At 44.3% G+C, this 18436-nt stretch overlaps 1 protein-coding gene across 1 annotated transcript; it reads right to left on the bottom strand.

The window, feature by feature from the left end:
* Positions 1-3765: 3765 nt before the first annotated feature.
* LOC126531397 (mite group 2 allergen Tyr p 2-like) lies at positions 3766-7860 on the bottom strand. The gene is made up of 4 exons (XM_050178910.3): positions 7683-7860; positions 7114-7221; positions 5108-5286; positions 3766-3891 (listed from the first exon to the last, which is right to left on the bottom strand). The coding sequence occupies exons 1-4, from the start codon at positions 7777-7779 to the stop codon at positions 3808-3810; spliced, it is 468 nt and encodes a 155-aa protein (XP_050034867.1). The 5' UTR covers positions 7780-7860; the 3' UTR covers positions 3766-3807.
* Between the last annotated feature and the right edge of the window lie 10576 nt (positions 7861-18436).

Genomic DNA, 18436 nt, shown 5'->3' with positions numbered 1-18436 from the left:
GTCTATCATAAAAAAGCAATCTCCTATGTTGTTAGGAGTTTTGACTCTCACTATTGTTAAAGGGGGTGCTTATTTTTATTATTATTATTAAACCTGGATATGGGTACATCGTTTCAGCGGTTCATGAGCCTCTAACGCAAACCACATACTTGGCATTCTTCCTTATTCTCCGAGGATGAGCTGAAATTGCACGCCAGTAATCAATCATCAGTGCTGACGCCTGCATGAGATCAGGGTTCTTGGGACGCGGATCTTTTTTCTTTTCTCCTCCTTAGCCGGCTCTTTATTGCGACTGCAGATTTAGCACAAGAATGTTTTACATCACGTCAAAAAGTTAGCTCCAAAGGAACATTGTAAGCAAGCATTCCTGGACAACAAAAGCTCTTATTTGAGTCAAATGCTCCATTAAATTACGATATATGTTATTCTGGGGTATTCAGCTTCTACCGCTGTATGCTCAGGGCTGCTGCGGATGCGATTTTACATTAGAAGAACATAAACGTTGAAAAAATATACTGTTTGCCGTTAAAGCTTTTTTTTTTCTTTCGTCAAAGACTTTCGGTTTTCTTTCTTCTCTGTTTCATTGTAGCTCTACCTTAGCATCTTAGGGCGGCTAGGCTTCGGTATTACTTCCTATCTGTCCAAAGAATGCCTTGAATTGCAGATTCCCTATACTTTCTCTTTACTGAAGTTTAAGTTAAGGTTGCTATATTTTAATGTTCACTCTTGGCGCCTAGTTATGGCAATCCCATTCTTATGCGTGGGTAGTGCAAAAAGGGCGGGGGCCTGAAAATTAAACGCACTTTATATCTATAATGGTAGAATTATTCAATAAACGCCAGAAAATATTGTTGCAGGATATTTTAAGCTTATTTAGCGCTTGTAATCGAATGCCACCAATATTTTGTGTGAAGACTAAATTTCCTATGAACTTTCGGGCCTACCACGAATTCGCGACATCCTGGACTTAAGCCAGAAAATGTCACACCCATGTCGCAAGAAAAAGAGATGAGCTTGAGGCAGTTGCTGGCTTAACTTCAGCAAAACAGTTTATTTTGCACTAAAGATGACCTTATATTTGGCGAATGAGCGACACCACTTATGCCGGTAAACTATAGCTGTTAAAAATACTGGAAGCATTTGACAGTTTTCTAGGTGCAGATTTGCACTTTGGGCACGTAAAAAACTGTTTTTTCCTTGCACCCCGGTCGCTTGCATGGTTCGCGTGTACTTTTCACGGCTGGCTAGTGGCCGGTGCTGTCAGTGCTAACGCAGTCAACAGGCAATGGGCGTAGTGAGGGATGGAGGAGAGGTGTACACACTAGGCCCTTGTGCCCCCTCCCTTTCCCCCTCCCTCAGAAATTTCTTTGTACGACGAATAACTGGCATAATACGACATGCGACAACACCCGCAGCCTCTTCCCCCTACACCGGTGAAGTACGTGTCCTTCACCCTCGAAAAATAAATTCCTGGCTCCTCCACTGGCTAAGGCTGAGACTTCGGACGACATTCCTGTTAGGCAACTGCCGTCGCTTATATCCTCCGGTGCAAGGTCGAAGCGAAGCCCTTTCATACCCCCATAAAAAGGCCTAACGTAAGTTTCCTGCCGAAAAACTATACGCGCAATTTCGAGGTGTTTGTACATGTCGCTAAAGCCAATGAGTGCTGTAAAGGCCCGAATGTCGCGAATTCGCGACGTTCCGTAGCCAAGTGGTAATGCGAAAATTATCTGCAATCTCGAACTCACTACATACTCATCGTTGGAATGTAAACAACAGGAGAACAAATTTGAAAGCGTGAACTGACTTTATGTTCTCGAAACTTTGAGAAGGTAGTTGACGCTGCACGTGGCTGTTTTCGCCGATCGCGACTCCAAACAATAGTTGCCAACCAACTGATACTGCTCTAGATGGCACCGCATGTCAGCGTTAGAAATTGTTTCTTGTCGCGAATGCGTGACAACCAAAACTTGAGCCAGGAAGCATATTCCCAGCTTGCACTCATTCGGTGTGTCGTGAATTCGCGAAAACCGGCATTAAAGGGTTACAGATATTGAAAAGGCTAAGTCGTGTCAGAACTGCTTCGCCGCTACATTCTTCACAAATGATCTGTAGCTGTTCGAAGTTGAAATACATCAGACCGTTAAAGTTATTTAATAAAAGAATATACGTACATGCAAAACACTTCTTTTTGCGGGGAAGGGGTATCTTGAAATTTCATTGTAAGTCCCGTTGACAAGAAATTTATTAGGTGTATGTGACTGAGTACCACCTAATAGGACAATGAGTGAAGCAGTATATACTGTGGCGAGAAAAGCATATGTCGTCTTGAAAAAGACAAGTACACCTGTAGAAACGTTGGCTCCTACTTTCACCTTGTTCCGTATACTGTGGCGAGTAAACCATATGTCGCCTTGAAGAAGACAAGTCCACTTGTAGAAACGTTGGCTCCTGCTTTCACCTTGTTCTATATACTGTGGCGAGGAAACCATATTGACACGTGAACTCGTTTATCTTTCACGGGTGAGCGCTTTTACCGTCTAAGAAATGTTCACAAGCGTCGTACGCCGAGAACGAGCCCAAGCATTACAACAAACCCGAGTGCAGCTGCTTAATGAGACCACCGCGATTTTTACAGAAAAAATGAGCCGCCTATTCCGCCACGCCAACCCGGAAATGTCCGTAGAGAAGAAAGTCCGCCTACTGATGCGCGGTGTAAAGGAGGAACTTTTCGCCGGAATGGTACGGAGGCCACCGAAGACCGTCGACGAGTTTTGCGAAGCCACCAGCATCGAGAAGACACTGAAAATGCGGAACCGGCAATTCAACCGCCGCACAAACTTGACAAACTACGCCGGAGTTCAGTCACTTGCCAGATGTCAGATGTCACATGGTAGTGACGGTTCAGGACACAGCAAGAAAACTGTGAATGGCGAAACTAACTTTATTGGGCGAACCTGTGCCCAAAAAAACAGGCTACACTCAATGCTCAACGAAAACAGTGAACACAGTCGGCGATCCTCGGAAATCTGATCAGCGAGTCAAGCGCGTCGGCTTTTAGAGATCAGTCGTCGAATGTTCCAGAGTAATCGCTGGGACCCGCGTGCATTCCACAAAGTTCTACGCCATTCGCGTCGCGCATGCATGCAATCAAATTACACAAGGTTCAGCGAGAACGGACAGCGGATATGTTCTTAGCGTGATAAACAGACACAAGCGGCTGGTTATAAAAACAAGAACGACTTCTTGTGCTCTCAAGCGCCTGCAAGTTCCAGAAGCGCTGATGCATTCTGAGTGTTCATCTAGCCGTTCGTATGCGTGTTCATATGGTGAGAACACGACCACGTTTATATGTTTAAAGATTTTCGCCTAATACAACTCGTGAAAGAATCGCTAATAAAGTATCCAAATTTGGAGCGTGGCGTAAATTTAGTGAATATTGCAGCTATGTTTGACACTTTTATACTCTTCAGCAAACGAGCAGTTTCCCTGAGGGACTTGAAAAGCAAAACGGATGCCCTACGGGCTGGCGTAAGGCTTTTCGACAGCGACTAATTGGATGGCCGCGGGTACAAGCGCTAGTAAATTAACGCTGAGTTTACGCATCAGGAATACGTGTTCTCTCAAAACAAGGTTGTGCGAAATTTTGTATCATACGAATTACTTTCAAGTAGCTTGAACCCTCTCAATAATCAACGCACTTGTCATATTGATTGTAGATACCCGCTTAAGAATGAAGCATATTCAAACAGATACTACAGTAAGTCCATGCGACCAGGTAATGCGTATTTATTGTCCACAGTTCATTCAGTGTTTGAGTTCCACCGGAACCTTGAAGCAGAAGAATTCACCTGCTGCATCCTGGCCCTTGAAAACAGCCTTTGCGGCCACCTTTAATGAAAGCGTAAGAGGAAGACGTTTTAGTAAAAGAATACGATACATGTCGATGTCATTGTGGCTCAATAAAGTTACTTAGAGATCTTCTTTCTTGTAATAGTTGTTCAAATATAGCAGCCTAGCGAAGTATGAATTCAGTTAAATGTTGTTATACAAGGGAAAGTTAATGCAACAAACACTTGAGTAGTTAATGGGTTTGTTTTGTCTGTTGCTGTTTATTTACTCTTGAGGAACGGTCTCAAGTATTCTATTATGATAGGACAGACCGAGACATCAACGCCACAAAGAAGTTCATATATAAATAAAAGACAAAATAAAAATTTTTTCTGTTACGGCAAGGACGCGCCTATATATTATTATACTGTATTCCATTTCAGCAAGATCAAACTAATTTTTGCTAACGCGGTTCTTTAAAATAAAGTTTTAGCACAACAATATATACTTTATGTTGTTTTTCGACAAATAATGTCACTAGTAGTGCTAAGGAGTTTGACTGTTAAAGGAGATGTTTTCTTAGCCTAAAAAATTAAATGTATCATCTGGAATTGGCTTTTCTTCTTTGTTTGAACTGCCTTGTTTGAACCCGAATGTTGCTGGGCACACTGTCTTATCTGGATTACAAAGCCGTACCAGCTCTGTGTTGTAAGCACTTGAAAAAATGCTTTGCTAAATACTTCATGGATTCGAAGAATTTAAGCATTTTTAGTATCGTTCCTTATAATAAATAAGGAAAACACGATAAAGATCGGCTTATATACAAAAGCAGTGTAGCCTAGCAAAATAAAAGGTTCTCTTTATTTTTTGTTTCGGTACATATCTTGCTTTAATAGGAAGTCTGCATAGAGCGGTAACCACTCTGCTAATGCAAGTTCGGCCCTAACGCTAAGTTCACCAACGGACTCTCATGAATGATTGCTGTGAGTAACACTGTAAATTAAATACATACTTAGGCCATACCTTTAGTCTATATTATAAATAAAATATGCTCCAATCAATAGTATGGACTAATTTCCACGCTAATATGATTTGCGCATTCCTTTAATATTGCTCTCGTGCAAATTTAAACATCTGCGGAAACAATCTGGTCGTATGAAAAAGTCCCACCTCTCTTGTGCGGGCAAAACTTCCCCGGCCTTCTTAAGCGTCGAAGAAGGTACGCGACCAAAGGGAGAGAAAGACAGAGGATCAAATTAAGAAACGCTGTACTAACCGGTGGGAAGGTGGGAGAAAGGGTAAGATCGAACTTCGCAGTGTACTTCTCGCCGGCCTTCAAGGGGCAGCTGACACCCATGAAGTTGCAGGCATCGGTCTTGAAACCCGGGAAAGGCTGCGGCGCCATATCGCCAATGGCACCGAGCACACGGACTCGGAGGGTCTTCGAGTCGTGAGCTGCAAGTGGCCAGAAGGCACATCAACACCAGATTTAGTCTCTTTTCTTCACATCTACCTCTCTCCTCCTCTTTCTTTTACTTTGATGAGGTGCCGGTCTGGACAAATTGGAATAACAGATACTTGGTAGCTTTTAGCGCACACAAAAGGACAAAATACACACAAGAGGATAAAGAACTGATAGAACATAGACAGTCTATATTCTGGCAGTTTTTTGTTCCCGCTTGTGTTTGCGGAGTTGTAATCTACAATGGATTCTGTCTTTTGCACTTTAGTATAATGTGAAGAAAAAAAGACATCCAAAGATTCAGCGGTGATTCAATGTCTACGGAATTCTGCTGTTGAGTATGAATAAGTTCGCGGGTTCTTTTCCCAACCGTGACGGGTTCTAGATGACGAGGTCTCGATGCAAAACAACTCGATTTTCGTGCCTTGCGTGCACGTTCAAAAACCCTTATGAGTTATAAATTATATCGGAGCCTCCCCCCCTCCCCCACCTACACGTCATTACCCGGGAGCTGCTTTGAGAAATTAGTCCCCATCACTATGTAACGGCATTACAGTCTGAATGCGTGTAACGAAACAGGAAAACTGAGACTCATCCTTTAGTAAAGTAACCTTGTCAAAAAGATAAGTGACAATGAAGCCAAAAATCTAGCATAGTGATAATTAACTCTGCGTTTAACCAAGGTATTTGGGAAGGTGAATTTATGCTTATCCCCATATTTTGATAAAAATAAAGTAGAGTGGCAGAACAAAACATGTCGTCGCCGCTAACAGCGAAATACACAGCCCCGAAACAGAGCATGCTATGTTCTGCCATTTGAGCTGCGGTAGTAGCTGTGGGGCCGTTACACATTTTAATGATGCACGATATTGCCACTACGTTGAGGAACAAATATGAGGAAATATCATGATAATATGAATTTTACAGCATACCAGATCTGCCGCATTCGTATCTCGTGGACTGATTTTTTTGTCTCGCACCCATCATTTGCTCCTCTCAGCGCAACAAGATGGTAGACCACAGTGTGCGATCAATGAAACTTACACCGGTAAAAAATTCAGGTGAGCCATTGAAATATGAAGCAATCATTATTATTATATGATCTCCATATTGGTTTTCGAGGCAGAATTATAAGCAGAGAAAAGAAAAACAGGAGGGAAGGAGCAGGCTGGCAACTGCTAAACTGAAAGGCTCACAACGCCTGCCCACTCTTTAAGTAGAAAGGCATAGAAATGTACCATTACTAAGTCCTGCGAATAACGCAGACACTGTTTGCTTAGCGTCGGCCCAAAACTTAGAAGGGACACTACTATGTGCGAATAACGCAATAAAAAAGTATACAATTCTTTTTAAAAGGCTGCTAAACGCAGCCATTATAAGAATTATGCGTTCGAAATAAACCGAGAAAAATGACCAAATAGAGCAGTGCACAAGCATTGAAAAGGAGACACGGATACCGAGACAGTGAATATTATATTCAGAGAATGCGATACCAAGCGCTCGCAAGGCAGAGCACTGAATATTGTAGGAGCTCTTAGGAAGCGCTTCAGCAAAGCAATAGCTCCCAGCTGTGCTGAGAGCAAAAGGGGTTGGCACGTGTTTCTCTTTGAGACATGCTTTGATAAACATTGAATGAGGGGACGCACTTGACAGCGTCTTCGGAGTGTATACTCCCATTTGCGACAATGGACGGCACGTAAACACTCAAATCATGGAGGTGGCATTCAACGGGACTCAAGTGCACGCCAGAACAAGATATGTATTCTTGCGGCGGGAATGCCTTCGTTATCTACGGTGCCCCACACGGCCCCGTTTCTTACGAGCTTGGAAGTCGATTTCAACTCGGGGCTTGTCCGCCAACGTCACGGTGCACGGCAGCGTGGAGCAGTGGCTGAAGCGAACAGCAGCCACGTTGCTCGTGGATCCATCTGCGCAGGAAGGACAAAGTATGGTCGCGTCGTTCCTGTGAGTATTCCACCTACGTGACTGCTGCAGTACCGCGAGCAAAACAAACTGTGTAGAAATCGTTTAAAAGGTGAAAAGGTAATTGCGAATTTGCAAACTTTTTTTTGTAGTCAACATATAAATTGCGGTTACCTTTCTTTACACATAGTGAAAGGAAACACTACAAAAATACAGGACCACCTTAAAACACAGTGTTGCTGATTAAGCCACGTCATGAAAAAACAACGACGGCAGTCAAGAAAAACCCAAAATGTCCGGCTCCTTAATTAAAAAAAAATTATCCCAAGAGTTTCTGTGCAATGCTGATTCACCGAAGAAATGCTGTGCCTATGCAATAGCAAGTAACGGGAGACGGGACGTCTGGAACAAGCTCTCAGGTTATTTATGAACAAACACGAGTGAAACAACTCAGAGAACGTCTCACCTGAGCAGGCCTCAACCTCGACTTGTGAAAGGTTGCCGTAGACGGCTGGAGCCACGAAGGCGATGAGGCAAAGTGCGAGGGCACAGTGACGGACCATTGTGACTGAAGGTACTGTCGGTAGTGTGACAACGGTGCGGCCAAACGGAATTTTATATTTAACGAGGCCCCGATAACGCGAGAATGACGCCCACTTTGAAGACAATGGACAAGTCCGTCAGCAACTTGCGATTTCTTATCCGCACCATCCGAGCACCCGAGATAAACTAGCGGCGGCACGATATGGTCGTCTTTCACCGCCATTGACCACAGGAATCGATCTTATCAGTCAGGCGAGGTTGTAGGCAGGATGCCGTTCGATGAAGAGGAGTACAATGCAATTGCGTTAATGCCTACGTATAGAGTTTGTCGGGGATTTGCCGTGGGTGAACATTCTTGGGCAAGCATCGATAAATACCCATACTAATAGCATTACGTGCGGCACTGCGACAAATAAGTGACGCACGTGATTCAGAAGAATCCTATTATAGAAGCTGTTAGGGGGCACTCGAAACGCCAAATTACCTACGTCAGTTCCACGGCATTTGTATGTGGAAGAAAATAATTATGAGAAAGGTGTTAAGCAGACAAAAGTTCACTGAAACGCATATTTTCCATGGAAATTGAAAAGATGGTTCGTGACACCATAGCGCGATTTAATAGTACTAATTAAAGTTGACAAACACTTTCGCATACGGTAAAGAGGATGAAGGCCAAAGCCTGCGGGCTCACGAGGCATTCATTAAATTACTTCACACTCTCATTCGAATTCGTTGTTACTTCCTATTGCCTGCTTTCGCCCACCAAAGGTCGTGGGTACAAGTGTCTTAATAAACTGTATCTTAATTAACCGTGTCTTAATTAACTTCGCCTTAAATAACACTAGTGGTCGAAGGTTCTAGTGCCTTAATAAACTGTAAATTAACGGTATATTAATTTCTTCGCCTTAATTAAAACCAAAGGTCGTGGGCTCGTAGACTTCGGGGGGGGGGGGGTGCAAAGTAGACCATTTGCCCCCTCCCCCCGTTTTTTTTTTTTTTCTGTAACCGGTTACTTTCGGCAGCATACTGGCAAATCCAACGAAACAGCAGCTGAAGCGAAGTTTTGTATCATGACCGCGCCTACGTAAGTATGCCTTTCCTATTACACATATATTGCTTTGACAGGTAGAATTGCCTTTCCGGCCTCGCTACCATGCGCTGTAGCAGATAACGCTCGGCTGGCTTCAGGAAGCAGTTAAGTGTACACGGCTCTTCGAGGTCGGGGCCATCTTTGGGTTGATGGTCAACGTAGCATTTTTAGCGCATTTTCGCTAGATTTAGCGCCATTTTTGTATGTTTAGCGACAGAAGTTTTTTTTTTTTTTTTTTTTTTAGTGACCAGGGACATTTTTAGCGGTTTGAATAAATAACTACAGAAACTGTAGCGACTTCGAAGTTGGGAACGTTGCTTTAAAGATTGCGTCTTAGAATGCACTTAATTATTAAACAGTTACATGTAAGCGCGAAAAACTCACGACGCATAGGAACTTCGCACGGGGAAGTTGCAATCAGCAAGCGCACGACAAGGGTAATTGGCGATCGCAAGGGAAGGCCTTCGTCCTGCAGTGGACATAAAAACAGGCTGAATATATATATATATATATATATATATATATGTGTGTGTGTGTGTGTGTGTGTGTGTGTGTGTGTGTGTGTGTGTGTGTGTGTGTGTGTGTGTGTGTGTGTGTGTGTATTGCCTGTATCGATGAGTGCAGTGACAGGATAGCCGTCAATGTCAAGAAGGTTTTGGTTCGTTGGTAACGTGAGCAGAGGATTTGAGGGCAGGGTCGACAACGCAGCTTCACCTCCAGAAGCCGCAGTGCCTAGTTTTCCGGCTGGGTCCGGGAGGCGATAGTCGGCGAAGAGCAGCGGCGGGGTTGGGGCGAACGAGACTGATGGCGTCGAGGTGAGGGCGAGCGGCTGTAGCGATGGTTCGGAGCAGGGGCATCAGCAACAGTGGGTTCATGGCGGGTGGCATAGGGAACAGAAGGTCCAGAAGTGCAGGAATAAGTGGCGGCGTATGTCCGAGGACGTGGTGGCCATCCGTTGCGGTAGTGACGAGCGACGTGGCCGATGCGACAGCAGTGGAAGCAGATCGACCTGTCATCAGGGATACGCCATTCGGACGGGTTGCGGCGAAGTATGGCAGAAAAGAACTGCCGGGGACGAGGAGGGCCGGTAGAGAACTGGGAACGTTGGGTTGCGACGTTGTACACACAGAGTTCAGACCCATGTTCTCAAATTCCTGTCTGACTACGGCCTGAATCATCGCAATCGTGGTTGCTGGCGGATCGGGAGGCATCGCGGCGAAAGCTGGCGAACAGGCGGCCTCGAGCTCGCGGTGAACAATACGGGTGACGTCGTCACAGGTGGTAGCCTGATGTGGGCGACCCTCACATGTCGACGTAGCAGCAGTGTTGGGTAGCCGCGTGATGTGCTGTGTGATACGGTGGCTCTTATCCTGTTCAAGGCGACGGCATTCTTTAATGATGGCGTCAATTGTCGAGACGTTGCTGAAAACAAGCAAACTGAAAGCGTCGTCGGCGATGCCTTTTAGAACGTGTGACACTTTATCAGCTTCAGACATAGCGTCGTCAGCTTTTCGGCATAGAGCCAAGACGTCGAGGATGTGTGAAACGTACGGCTCTGTAGATGTGTGAACACGAGACGCAAGAGCCTTTCTCGCGGCAACCTTGCGGCCAATGGGGTCGCCGAACAGTTCCCTGAGCTTTTCTTTGAAATTGTCCCAACTGGTTATCTCGTCGTCATGCGTCTGGTGCCACACGCGTGGGGTGCCGCCGTGATAAAAGATGACATTGGCGAGCCTAATGGTTGGGTCCCACCTGTTATTAGCGCTGGCATGTTCATATAGCTTGATCCATACGTCAACGTCCTGTCCCTCCACTCCGTCGAGTGGGGGGGTCGCGCCCACCCACTCGAAAAATACTTGGTACGCCAATCACTCCCACTATAGAGATCCAGGGTTTGACCCGCAATGTTGGTGGCATTGAATTTTGGTGCCATAACGCCATACATTTGATTTTTCGACCCATGAGCAGTCTAAGGCTTTCGCCTTAATAATAATAATAATAATAATAATAATAATAATAATAATAATAATAATACTGTAGACTTAGGAAGCAAGAGATGCACAGGGTCCAAATAGGATGCAGCTTGATTAAGTTTCGAGTAGGACTTTGTTGCCCGCCAACTCATTTGCAGTGACGTCCTTAGCAAACCTTGCAAGCATCACCATGTTTCAGCGATATGCAGCCTCTCCAGCGTCGTTTATCTCCAGGCCAAGAAAGACGCGAGTGACGAAAACACAGACCCCGTCGACCGTTATCGACCTTTTCCTGTTTTCGTGCCTGCGCCTGATGGAATTTTCGCTTTGACCTTCCACTAATCAGAAATACTTCTAACTAAAGCAGACAGCTCGAATGTGCGCCTTATAGCACAGACGAGCTGCATACCGTCGGCAAGTTTTTTTTTCCTTTTTTAAAGCCAAGTGCCGACCTGCTGTGTTCCCGGTTTCCTTTCGTTGGTGGTCCTACCATCTTACCTATTCCACTATACTCCCTCTCCAGTCTTCCTTCATAGACCATCGTCTAGCGTTCTCATTTTGCTCGACTCAGCAACACCTGTAATGATGGTAGACAAAGCTGAGGCGACATCTAAGGCGCACTGAAACCAGTATAGTGAAGGCACTCCGCTATTTGCTCCTACATTAAAACTTCCATATAACTATGTCTATGGGACCCCAAAATTACACTCGAACGCCTCTACAGTGAAATGACCTGTATAACGAAGGACTGATTAAGTCCCGCCTGAATCCCTCTTTCACACGCATCGTGAATGCGTCCACAACGAAGACCACTACAAAGAATTGGCCTATACACCGAGGAAATTTCGACATCCCCGATGTCTGATTTGTCGCTTTACGACGAACGCCACGTAGTGATTCGGCCACTACCCTCTGCAGACGCCACAAAGGTGCGCTGTGCGCTAACGCAAACGGCATGCTATTGAAGAGCATGCCGATGCCAGAAGTAATCCTGCTGCACTGCTCCAGGAATCGCTTCAGTCGTACGCTGCTTCTTTCAGTGCATCTGCGGTTGCAACGGCTGACGAATACGTCGCAGTTGATGACAAGGTGATGATGTAATCACAATTGACGACCCACGACGTCTTCAACGCCAGCTAAGGCGGAAAGGACGCGAATTTCAACGAGGGCTGTGGTGATGAAAATCATGTAAACGAACCAAAGGTTTTTGACTGCAAGGAAGGCAACAGCGGCATTCGACGATCTGCAGCTTTACCTTGCGTAACTGCTGCGTTTCGTCGCGGAGCATGCTGTCAACTTCGGTGCAATAAGGTTGGCTTCAGTTGCACATACTGTTAGACAAACTGTGAACAAAAGGATTATGAACTTTTTTTTTACAAGGTATGTATTGAATTGTTGTTAAATAAAGATTTCCTTTTGTTGAACGTGCTTAGTCTGCTGTAGTGTGAGTGGTACGATGCACGACCATTAGAGCGAAGTGACCTGCGTAGAGAAATATTTCTGTGGTCCCAAGCCCTTCGCTATAAAGGCTTTTGTTTGGCTCCATTTCGTTGCATGAAGAACACCGTTGAATCGAAAGGGCTTAAAGTATTCACGTGAACATTAATATATTTATCCATGAACAAACAAATTACGTATTTCTTGGCTCCGTACGCATTTATCTCACTTATGAATGAATAAATTCGTTATAGACAACAAGCCCGTTGATCGTGTCCTTGTACTCTTTCAAGGGAACGGCAAACTTTGTTAAAAAGTCTACCAACATGTGCCGAATAAAATGCAGAGAGGGTGGAAACAGATAGAACCAAGCGTAGTGTCCACTGCGAGCTGCCCTTTCTTTCCGCCCTTCTTGTATTTTGCGCAGAACGTTACTTGTTCAATATGAATCAGCTAGTTCGATATAATGTATCTCTGCTTCTTAACATGTCAGTGGGGTCGGAAACCTGAACTGAAAACCGATGTATTTGCCCATAAGTTTCTCATAATTTACCCATATTTAGAAAATAACGAAATCTTTGTTAAATCGAGCCAGGCGTTGAGTTCACTTCTTTACTTCGAGGTTTTCCATGCACTTAAAGAAATTCAATTCCGGGGTTTTACGTGCAAGACCGTGATATGATTATAAAGCATACCGTAGTGGGATTAATTTTGATAACCAGGGTTTTTGAACGTGCATCCTATGCATGGTACACGGGCGCTTTGATGCGAAAGTATCAAATGGTTCATTGAGTGAAAAAAAAACGGCGTCGATCGGCCTCATTCTTGAACTATCAGTTGCGTCGTTCCGTTCACGCTGCCCTCAAGTTGCTTTCGCACAAAAACTATTTACCGTACTAAAAGTTCACCTATACGAGGTGGTCTTACTAAATTCTTCTGTTCCAGTCGCTAAAATTGCATTTGATTACATTTTTTCAAAAAATGCTAGACATTTTTCCTATCAATATCTTAATAGCATTTTGGAAGACCACCTTGCACACCTGGATACAAAGACGTTATAGCAATTGAGGCTTCTGTCGGTGAAGAAAAGGCAGGTGTGGCAATTGTTTCACAACATTAAAATTGGTCTTTTTCCATTCGGCTACCTGACTTCACGCCTATCTTTCAGGCAGAATTATGGAAAATTGTCTTATCTTTACCCAAATTACCGTCATGTCTGTCATCAGACGTAATCTTAGCTGATTGTCTGTCTGTGTGTTCTTCACTAACCTCACCCAAATTGTCAGATTCATAAGAAACTTTCTATTCGGTTCTCCCTATGACACTTACGTCTCGTTCGTTTAGTGTGCGTGCCAGGCCACAAAGGTCTAGCCTTCTACGAATATGCAGATGCACTCGCAGTAGCACCCCATGATGGTCCTATAATCCTCATTTTACCTACGTCAGCTTTCATCAATACGGCGCGATTCATAAGATATACCACTGCAAATAACTTTGCCCAATCATCGTTGGCAAGATCTGATTTCCCGCATCTCAGTTTTCCTTGGAACAACAGATGGTGCTCCTCTGGAAAAATTGAAGTAACGATTAAGAGACTACGGTGCCGAGTACCCCACTGAACTTTTACCTCCACAGGTCTGGTCTTGCTACATCGGCCTTGTGCCCTTTACGCAATGAAAGCGAATCTGTGCAACAGTTACTTTTTATATGCCACCGTTTCATTATTCAGCGGAAACGTTTTTTAGAAGAACCCTTCCAAAAGATTGGCTTGAATTTACCTCTTTCTCTAATTCTTTCCTTTGGGGCTACCGTAATAGGTTACAGCCACAGGAACGTTTGTGAAGACCTCTGCATCTTTCTGCGTGAAACAAAAAGACTTGCATGCTATAATTCTTCTTAATACTTATTATGCTGACGAAAGAAATAATTTTTACGTAAGGCTTAGATAATTGATTATTCACATCTGTAACAGTAGACAGTTTAAATCCCATTCGCAAGGTACTTAGTTCATTTCGCCCTAACTTCATGAAAAAAGATTAACAGCAGTTTATTCACCGCCCAATTTATGGTCGATCCCCCCAGAGTGGCTTGCGCCATTTCACTAGGGAACAAGAAGAATCCTAAGCACTAAAGCACTTATGTGCATAACTGTAAGCATCACCACGCGTCAGAATGCTGCGCCCGTCAGGTTCTTGCGAAACCTGCTATCATTCGTAGGGAACATGAGCGCCACGTCGAGTTTTAACTCCAGTGCTTAAAGCCCACGGACTGAAAGACGCGTAGTATCCTTCGTCTTCGCCAATCCTGGCTCTAAACTTCAAAATCAAGACGGGGATCTGTCTTCATTCCACGTTTGCAGTGCTACGACTTTTTCGTTCTGTAGAGAAGCAGAATATTACGTATGTACATTAAAGGGGGCCCTAGGGTTAGCCAAGGTGCAAGAACAAAAGGATTACCAGCCATTATATTTGTGGTTCTTCTTTATAAGGGTCATTACGTCATAAGCGTCAGCATAAGCGTCATTACGGATGCACAACAATACACTCACTAGAAATGCAACCCCTTCAACAATTTCAAAAAACAGCAAAATGAGTGTGCCAGATCCCCGAACACAAACTGAAAGACCCTAAATCTTGGAATAAGTCTCTCTATTCTCCTGAACCGCCACCGGATTCAAATTTCCCCCGTAATTTTCCGCCGGATTAAACAAAAACGCGTGTTCATAAAATTGCATAAACAGGACAGGAGTGCGGCCTGATCCCGGTGACTAGAACCAGTATATAACGCATTCCCTAACCAGAGCAGGATTGGCCGCCCTGTTGCAGTACTTGGCCACCACCTTCTATATAAATACAGCAATCAAACCCCGGCCCTCAGTCCCCAGTAGCTGCGAAGCAACTGACCACGGCGGTGGTGAGGCCTGTGACGCAGCACAGGGTGCTAAGAATCTCTGGGTCCGGACAGGCCGCCATTGGAATCTGAACCTGGCAACGTTTAACGCTCAAACGTTATCTAGTGAGACGAGTCTAGCAGTGCTATTGGATGAATTAGCGGGCAGTAAATGGGATATAATAGGGCTCAGCTAGTTTAAGAGCACAAAAGAAGCATATACAGTGCTAAAAAGTGGGGACATCCTGTGTTACCGGGGCTTAGCGGAGAGACGAGAACGTGGAGTCGGATTCCTGATTCGTAAGGATATAGCTGGCAACATACAGGAATTCTATACCATTAACGAGAGGGTGGCAGGTCTTACGAAACTTAATAAGTGGCACAAATTGAAGGTCGTACAGGTCTACGCCCCTACATCCAGTCATGATGACCAGGAAGTCGAAAGCTTTTATGAAGACATGGAATCGACGATGGGTAAAGTCAAAACAAAATACACTATACTGATGGGCGACTTCAATGCCAGGGTAGGCAAGAAGCAGGCTGGAGACAAGTCAGTGGAAGAATATGGCATAGGTTATAGGAATACCAGGACAGAGTTATTAGTAAAGTTTGCAGAACGGAATAATTTGCGGATAATGAATACCTTCTTCCGCAAGCGGGATAACCTAAATTGGACGTGGAGGAGCCCGAATGGCGAGACTAGAAATGAAATAGACTGCATACTCTGCGCTAACCCTGGCATCATACAAGATGTGGACGTGCTCAACAAGGTGCGCTGTAGTGACCATAGGTTGGTAAGAGCTCGAATTAGCCTAGACTTGAGGAGGGAACAGAAGAAAGTGGTACATAAGAAGCCGATCAATGAGTTAGCGGTAAGAGGCAAAATATAGGAATTCCGGATCAAGCTACAGAGCAGGTATTCGGCTTAAACTCAGGAAGAGGACCTTAGTGTAGAAGCAATGAACTACAATCTTATGGGCATCGTTAAGGAGTCTGCAATAGGAGTCGGTGGTAACTTCATTAGACAGGATACCGGTAAGCTATCGTAGCAGACGAAATATCTAATTAAGAAACGTCAATGTATGAAAGCCTCTAACCTTACAGCTAGAATCGAACTGGCAGAACTTTCCAAGTTAATCAAGAAGCGTAATGCAGCTGACATAAGGAAGTATATTATGGATAGAATTGAGCATGCTCTCAGGAACGGAGGAAGTCTAAAAGCAGTGAAGAAGAAACTAGGAAAAAATAAGAATCAGATGTATGCGTTAAGAGACAAACCCGGCAATATCATTACTAATATGGATAAGATAGTTCAAGTGGCTGAGGAGTTCTATAGAGATTTATACAGTACCAGTGGAAGATAATGGAAGAGGGAAGAGTGTAGAGGAACTTGAAATCCCACAAGTAATGCCGGAAGAAGTAAGGAAAGACTATGGAGCTATGCAAAGAGAGAAGGCAGCTGGGAAGGATCAAGTTACAGCAGATTTGTTGAAGGATGGTGGGCAGATTGTTCTAGAAAAACTGGCCACCCTGTACACGCAATGCCTCATGACCTCGAGCGTACCGGAATCTTGGAAGAACTCCAACATAATCTTAATCCATAAAAAAGGGGACGCCAAAGACTTGAAAAATTATAGACCGAGCAGCTTACTGTCCGTTGTCTACCAAGAATTTACTAAGGTAATCGCAAATAGAATCAGGAACACCTTAGACTTCTTTCAACCAAAGGACCAGGCAAGATTTCGTAAAGGCTACTCAACAAAATACCATATTCACACTATCAATCAGGTGATAGAGAAATCTGCGGAATATAACCAACCCTTACATATAGCGTTCATGGATTACGAGAAAGCGTTCGATTCAGTCGAAACCTCAGCAGTCATGCAGGCATTACGGAATCGGGGTGTAGATGAGCCGTATGTAAAAATACTGAAAGATATCTATAGTGCCTCCACAGTCACCATAGTCTTCCATAAAGAAAGCAACAAAATCCCAATAAAGAAGGGCGTCAGGCACGGAGATACAATATCTCCAATGCTGTTGTTCACAGCATGTTTACAGGAGGTATTTACAGACCTGAATTGGGAAGAATTGGGGATAAGAGTTAGCTGAGAATACCTTAGCAACTTGCGATTCGCTGATGATATTGCCTTGCTTAGTAACTCAGTGCACCAACTGCAATGCATGCTCACTGACCTGGAGAGGCAAAGCAGAAGGGTGGGTCTAAAAATTAATTTGCAGAAAACTAAAGTAATGTTTAACAGTCTCGGAAGAGAACAGCAGTTTACGATAGGTGGCGAGGCACTGGAAGTGGTAAAGGAATACATCTACTTAGGGCAGGTAGTGACCGCAGATCCGTATCATGAGACTGAAATAGTCAGAAGAATAAGAATGGGCTGGGGTGCGTTAGGCAGGCATTCTCGGATCATGAACAGCAGGTTGCCAGTATCCCTCAAGACAAAAGTGTATAACAGCTGTGACTTACCAGTACTCACCTACGGGGCAGAAACCTGGAGGCTTACGAAAATAGTTCTACTTAAATTGAGGGCAACGCAACGAGCTATGGAAAGAAGAATGTTGGGTGTAACGTTAAGGGATAAGAAGAGAGCAGATTGGGTGAGGGAACAAACACGAGTTAATGACATCTTAGTTGAAATCTAGAAAAAGAAACGGGCATGGGCGGGGCATGTAATGAGGAGGGAAGATAACCGGTGGTCATTAAGGGTTACGGACTCGATTCCAAGAGAATGGAAGCCTAGCAGGGGGCGGCAGAAGGTTAGGTGGACGGATGAGATTAATAAATTTGCAGGTACAACATGGCCACGATTAGCACATGACTGGGTAGTTGGAGAAGTATGGGAGAGGCCTTTGCCCCGCAGTGGGCGTAGCCAGGCTGATTATTATTATTATTATTATTATTATTATTATTATTATTATTATTATTATTATTATGAAAGCACACACCAAATAGGAGAAACCTACATCACTACTCCGGGAAGCTAAAAGTCCAGCAGCGAGGAAGGTGACAAGACTGATAGTCAGCGAGAAGATGATACTTGCTTACAAAAACAAAGCTTGCTGCACGAGTGGTGTTGAATGGTTGGATTTTATGAGGATCTCTTTTGATACGGTGTGCTGACTCTTGCAGAGGAGCTAGCTTTACTTTTTTCATCTTTCTTCTGCATCTCTGTGCTCGGCCTTTAGGATCCGTGGCTCAGGGTAATATGCCAGTAAATATTTAATTATGAGGTTTAACGCCCCAGAAGAACACACGGGCTATTTGAGGAC

The sequence above is a fragment of the Dermacentor andersoni genome, chromosome 5 (genome assembly GCF_023375885.2).
Source record: "Dermacentor andersoni chromosome 5, qqDerAnde1_hic_scaffold, whole genome shotgun sequence".
NCBI lineage: Eukaryota > Metazoa > Arthropoda > Arachnida > Ixodida > Ixodidae > Dermacentor > Dermacentor andersoni.
The sequence above is the reverse complement of the archived record's forward strand: the minus strand, read 5'-3'. Positions and strand labels throughout refer to the sequence as shown.

Coding starts and splice junctions, on each gene's coding strand:
- LOC126531397 (XM_050178910.3), bottom strand. CDS start 7,779: ATGGTCCGTCACTGTGCCCTCGCACTTTGCCTCATCGCCTTCGTGGCT. Junction 7,222..7,682: donor CGAGGTTGAGGCCTGCTCAG/GTGAGACGTTCT, acceptor CTTCCTGCGCAG/ATGGATCCACGAGCAACGTG. Junction 5,287..7,113: donor TGAAATCGACTTCCAAGCTC/GTAAGAAACGGG, acceptor GGCCACTTGCAG/CTCACGACTCGAAGACCCTC.